This window comes from Agrilus planipennis, unplaced genomic scaffold, assembly GCF_000699045.2.
Source record: "Agrilus planipennis isolate EAB-ADULT unplaced genomic scaffold, Apla_2.0 scaffold251, whole genome shotgun sequence".
Taxonomy (NCBI): Eukaryota; Metazoa; Arthropoda; class Insecta; order Coleoptera; family Buprestidae; genus Agrilus; species Agrilus planipennis.
This window is the reverse complement of record NW_020439110.1, coordinates 294,388-300,894: the sequence shown is the minus strand read 5'-3', so window position 1 is coordinate 300,894 and position 6,507 is coordinate 294,388. Positions and strand designations below refer to the sequence as shown.

The window sequence follows — 6,507 nt, the reverse complement described above, 5'->3', positions numbered from 1 at the left end:
AACTTCCAGACAGTTTTGGTTTATTATAAAAGCATTGGTATTGACTTGAACTTCACAGAAATTCGACGTTCTCGTCATGACATACCACATAAATGATGTAAATCGCAATACATACGTTGATTTAACAGCAATTAGCTGCCGGTGCAAACCTATGAGGGGATTGTCATATTTTTGGCTCGTGATTTAGATCATCTCTGTTGTAATGTAACCCTTTGGTACCACGGGCAAACAGTATAAAGCTAATACGAGATACATAAATTTTCAATTAATTAGATTTAAGCAGTAGATATTTGGTACCACTGGTGACCGTCCCCTAGTAACTAACAGCCTGGTTTATTTTTTTGCAGATGGTAAAAACTTTGTGAAATATTACATTAAAACCGATAAGGGCCGATATAAATCACCTATAAAACTATTACTACTTCGGGATTCATAACAATAAAAGCTGTCAAAAAGTTACAGCCTGCATATCATTCTTTCATTGTAGGATCCCATCCCTATACTTTTTTTAAGTATTTTTAGTATCTTTTCGAACTTGACAGTATTCATCATCATCAGAAGGTCGTCAGTCATAAGACTGGTTGGACACGTATTTCTACTCTTTCCTATCCTGAGCTAATCTTCGCGTTTCTCTAAAACTAGAACATCCCACATCCTTAACTAATTACAAACAGTAATCTAATTTAGGTCTATCTCTATTCCTATTAACTCTTGTATCTGCCTCTAATATATCTCAGACTAGACCTTCATGCCTGAGGAGGTGTCCTACCAACCTATCTCGCCTATTTCTTATCGACTTCCAAAGAGTCCTCTGTTCTCCTATTCTTTCTAATACCTCTTCATTTCTAACATTTTCTATCCACGGTATCATAGTCATTGGCCTAAAAGTATTATAGGATTAAATTTACTTAACATAGACAATTGTCCAGAAATTTTATTAATTGATGAAATATTTATATTCCAGCTGCATTATCTGTGTGTGTAACTGGCATGTATGTCTCTTGGTCTTCCCCCTCAGTTCCACGACTTACTGGAAGGAAAGAAGACTTGGGTTTTCAGTTTACCACGGTAAGATAAAAATGAAGAACCACTTCATCTTATCATACAGAGACATAAAATCAGTCAATAATTTTATTTCTTCATTAGTAGGAGGGAGGCGGGCAAATAATATTCAACAATAATATTTAATAATACTTGTTTTCAACACATAATATATATATAAATCATTAATAGTGCAACATTTTCCTTGATCCTTAGGAGCAAACTTCCTGGGTGGTTTCCGGTTATACTTTGGGGCTCGTAGTGGGCAATTTTTTCGTGAGTTTTCCCGCCAATATATTGGGAAGACGCATGACACTTCTAGCTGCAGCACCTCTGATGTTCGTTTCTTGGATTGGAACAACATTTTCTGAAAATTATCTCGTCATGCTTTTCTTTAGAATTGTCGGAGGAATTGGTTCCAGTTTCGCCTTCTTGGTGAGTTTAACTTTTAACTCAGTAATTGTATTTTTCATATTTTATTTACACATCTAATACTTTCAGGCTACTTCATTATATATAGCTGAAATTGCTGATAAAGACCTTCGAGGCAGATTAGCGTCAATGTTCACTGTGCTGAAGCTTAGTGGAAATCTGTATATATTGTCTGTGGGACCGTTTGTATCGTATCGAGTCCTTGGATTGACCAGCTCTGTGATACCATTAATTTTTTTCGTTGCGCTGTTCTTCATGCCCGAATCTGCGTACTTTTATTTGAAAAAGGGGAATATAGAGAAAGCCAGGAACAGTTTAGAGACATTTTCTCCAGCTAACATGACCTCGCAAGAGATTGAGGAGAAATTGAAATTGATACAGATCGGCGTCGAACGAGATATGAGAAATAAAACCACACTTAAAGAACTATTTACGAATAAAATGCATCGGAAGCCATTATACATCATTCTGGGTAAGTTGTTACTACTAAATATTCACTACCTATTATATTGAGTCAAAATAGAAAGCTGTATTTATATGGTATTTCGGAAAACTTCATATTGTCATGCTAGTCTTGTCAGCTGTGTGATTTATGGGCGGCGCCTGTCGGTTTTGGGGTGAATCAGACGTGCCGCCGGTATCGATCGCCTGCGGCTTTCGTTCGTAGCAATATTTACCAGATCTCTGGGTCGGCAAGTATCGGGCTTGCGAGCTGGATTTATACGGTATTTCCGAAAACTTCATATTGTGATGCTAGTCTTGTCAGCTGTGTAATTTATGGGCTGCGCCTATTGGTTTTTGTGAATCAGACGTGCCGCTGGTATCGATCGCCTGCGGCTTTCGTTCGTAACAATATTTACCAGATCTCTGGGTCGGCAAGTGTCGGGCTTGCGAGCTGGATTTATACGGTATTTCCGAAAACTTCATATTGTCTTGCTAGTCTTGTCAGCTATGTGATTTATGGGCGGCGCCTGCCGGTTTTGGTGTGAATCAGACGTGCCGCCGGTATCGATCGCCTGCGGCTTTCGTTCGTAACAATATTTACCAGATCTCTGGATCGGCAAGTATCGGGTTTTGGTCACCACACGGTTCTAATCTAATAGGATAATATTCATTTCAATTTTTTGTTCTTGTGACTCAGAAAAGTTTGTAGACAGTAAGTGCGTTTATATAAATAAATATCAAGCAATTCTTAATAGAGAATTTGTCACCGTGTATTGAAAGATTTTGAAACAAGTTATAATTTACCGCGGATTTTGTCTTCTCAAACTAACTGGACTGTGGATATTTTCTATAACGTGTTGTACATTGTTTTAGGTCTCAAAATACTACAACAATTGTGTGGTATTACAGCCATAGAATCTTACATGGAAACAATCATTGAGAGAAGTGGCAGCAGTATATCGGGAGAATTGTCTAGCATAATCTTTGGAATTGTGCAGTTCGCTGGAGGTAAACAATAAGAACATACTTAGATATTTGTTTAAAGTTAATCACCATTTTATCATTATATTAACAACAAAACTCTAAACGTTGCGATGTGAAATTCATAAAGTATTAATTATTTGTTAAACTGAAAAGTCAGACATGTATTGTATAAATTAATTTACTTTCTTTCAGCAATTTCTTCAATCACTTTGGTAGATCGGCTTGGCAGAAAACCATTATTACTAATATCAGCTGTTGGATGCGGATTATCTCTTATAGCTGAAGGAATTTACTTCTACCTCAGCGACGTCCTGTACGCTGATGTAAGCAACCTCTCATGGCTGCCGACGACAGGACTCACCATCTACTTATTCCTCAGCGCAGCTGGAATCTACAGCCTCCCGTACTTGTTTTTGGGCGAACTTTTCGCCACGAATGTTAAAGAGAATGCAGCGGCGTTTGCATCTTTGTTCGGTTCGACTTTGAGCTTTACTGTTACGAGATCGTTTTCGCCCTTGGAAGAAGCTTTGGGGATATACACAGTGTTTTGGATTTTTGCAAGCGTATGCTTATTCGGAGCGATATTTGTTTTCATGGTGGTGCCTGAGACTAAAAACAAGAGTTTGAAAGACATACAAGACAAACTAAACAAGCATCTGAAGGTGAAAGAGGCGATTATTGAGGAAGGCAACTTTGAGAAGAAACAAACGCAAGAAAAAGGAATGAAACAAACATTGGAAAAATAAAAACATATAAAGTAACTATCGACAAGAAGACTTCAATATTTAGTAGGACCTGATAGTTGGAGTTGGTAGAGATAGTGAATTTTTGAAGAAAAAAATCGGTTGTTTGTAAAGTCGGTTTACTGACGATAGTTGAACGTGACAACGTCATAAGAAAATACTGATGGAATGGTTTTATTTTTNTTATGATCCCAGAAGGTGCCAATCACAACTCCTGATGGGCAAACATTCGGATAAACGGCTCCATCCGTGGACTAATCGAAGAAGGAGAACCAATCTTGTACTACGGCTATGAAATTTAAATATCTAACCGCCTTAAGATACCAAAAAGACTTAAATGGAATCAATTTGTTAAAATGGAGTGCTTCTAATACTTCCTTTCTCTATGTTTTCATCTTCTCATGCATCAGTACAAAATCCAAAAACAAATAGCGTCTTCAATCTTCAATCATATTGCGATTGTCAATCTAATCAAGTTTGTAATTGTCACTTTCCATTACTGCGGAAAAATGGAAGCCACTAATGACCACATTGGGCCATAATCTAAGACTATCTGTTGTATCATATGACGATCATTAAAATACCATCCTACACAATGAATCTGGCATCTCCAATCGGTGTTGTTGGAGATATGAAACATTTTGCAAATCGTTCGGGTTGTTTTTTTTACATCAATCTGATGAAATTTGAATTTATGAGTAAACGGTATGATACCCTACTGTTCTGCATGTTCTCATGCAAATTGTAGACGTTAAACGCGATGATTTCTGGACAAATAAGGACATAAAGCTGGTTTTCCTGATCTCATTTGGTACTCTTGAAGTCTTCTGTGAACAGTTAAAAAAAGTGCAAAAGAAGTAAACAACGAGCACTAAGAACTGAAAATAATTGTAGAATCTTATCACGGTTGGTTCTCATCTCATACGAAGGCGACCCGATCCTGCTCGCTTAACAAGTAACAGTCAGTGAAAAATGGTACCTAACTATGCGGAGTATACCTAAGTACCTATTTAAGTTGACTCCATTTCATATAATGTCCACAAAGCATTTATTTGAAACAGAAAACTCCAAATAGGCATCACTGAAAGCCTCAATAACTAAGCGTTCAATATGGATTCCTTCAATTTGTAAAATGGCCCTATAAAGTCATCAAGTGTAAAAACTCTGCATATTACTACGAGACAATCGGACAATAATCGATTTGTTTTCTTTAAAATATGAAACTTAATCAAGACCCTATCCTTTTGTCAGAACTCAATCCGATAGATAGTGGCCTGTGCGGGAAATGTACTTAATTATGGTCCCACTACAAGGATTTGTCCTAGGAGCTACTGTCTCCTAGGGTGATTACTTACATCATTTGGCATTTCTGATAATAATAATAAGTATAATGCTGGTCGTTTACCATTCTTTGAAGCCCTGGTAACTTTAATTTTATAAAATTAAACCTTTTTCATAAAAAAATACATTATGGCGACAAGGTTATAAAGGAGAGGAATTTTTTCATTTTCTAAAAGTAAATCGTTGTACAGGTTCCATGATTTTTCATCCCCCGACATAATATCACCAGACAAAATATCCCCGTGACAAAATATCCCCGTGACAAAATATCCCCGTGACAAAATATCCCCGTGACAAAATATCCCCAGACAAAATATCCCCGTGACAAAATGTCCCCGTGACAATATATCTCCAGACTAAATATCCCTAGAAATATATGAAATGAAGTATATGAATTTTATGACTAAATATCCCTAGAAATATATGAAATGAAGTATATGAATTTTATATTGTTTATTGGAGTATCAGTTCGATAATTTATTATCGGGGCTTTTGTTCGGTGATATTTAGTCTGGAGATATTTTGTCTAGAGATATTTTGTCACGGGGATATTTTGTCACGGGGATATTTTGTCCAGGGATATTTTGTCCGGGGACATTTTGTCGGGGAATCAAAACGCCTGATACGCCACTGAGGATGTCGGCCGCAGTAGCCGACGAAACGTCTGAACAGAATAGTTCACTTAGACCACGGCTCTATAGCCCGAATCTTCATTACTTTTTTTTAATTCAATAATTTAAATTGACCGTGACAGACGGACAGACAGACACATGAGCGATCCTATATGGGTTCCGTTTTTCAGTTGTGTGACCGTTTTGATGCGATTATGGCATAGGACATGGGACAGGCCAGTAATAAAGTGGTTTAAAGATACAACTTAACCTTCTTTCATTAAACTAGCCTTTCAAAAGTCAAATAATATAATCGGCTGAAAATTGCTCGTGCAATTCTCTAGCTCGGCGACTCGTCGTACGTAACAATGTCGGTCTTCTTGGATATATATAATTAGATAATTACGGCGTGCAGAGAGCAGCTACGGCGAAATAGCAAAAGTAGTGCAAGGGGGGAATATTTTACATGTTGATAATAATGGTAACGTATTTTAGCCATTAAGTTAATCATATTACTTTCATCCGAAGGTAATATTACATTAGTCAAGCATGACTACGTCCAACTATACTAAATATGTGTGCACATAATTGATCCGTGAACTACGATTCGTCCATACTTTGTAAGCACGACAATCACGCGATCGTCATCGTCAGCTTTCTAAGGAAAGTGATAAAAAGGTCTGTTTCAAATAAGGTAAAATTGATAAAAAAAAATCCCACGCACTTACAATAAGTTCTCCTTACTGTTAATTTTTTTCCACAAACACCCCCTGGTGGTGTTTGTAAATTCAATAAAAAACTTACGTCAAAAAAAATCTTTTTTGTTAATTTTTAGACAAAATTAAGTGTCAAAGATGATGTCCAAATGTTGACCTTCGCGCTGCTGGCACTTCTCCAACCGAAAACGGAAA

The 6,507-nt window shown here is 37.0% G+C and overlaps 1 protein-coding gene across 1 annotated transcript; it reads left to right on the top strand.

Annotated features, from left to right (window-relative positions):
- Positions 1-890: 890 nt before the first annotated feature.
- Positions 891-3,802, top strand: LOC108740429 (facilitated trehalose transporter Tret1-like). The gene is made up of 5 exons (XM_025977528.1): positions 891-1,068; positions 1,258-1,476; positions 1,543-1,945; positions 2,791-2,925; positions 3,094-3,802. The coding sequence occupies exons 1-5, from the start codon at positions 991-993 to the stop codon at positions 3,645-3,647; spliced, it is 1,389 nt and encodes a 462-aa protein (XP_025833313.1). The 5' UTR covers positions 891-990; the 3' UTR covers positions 3,648-3,802.
- The last annotated feature ends 2,705 nt before the right edge of the window (positions 3,803-6,507 follow it).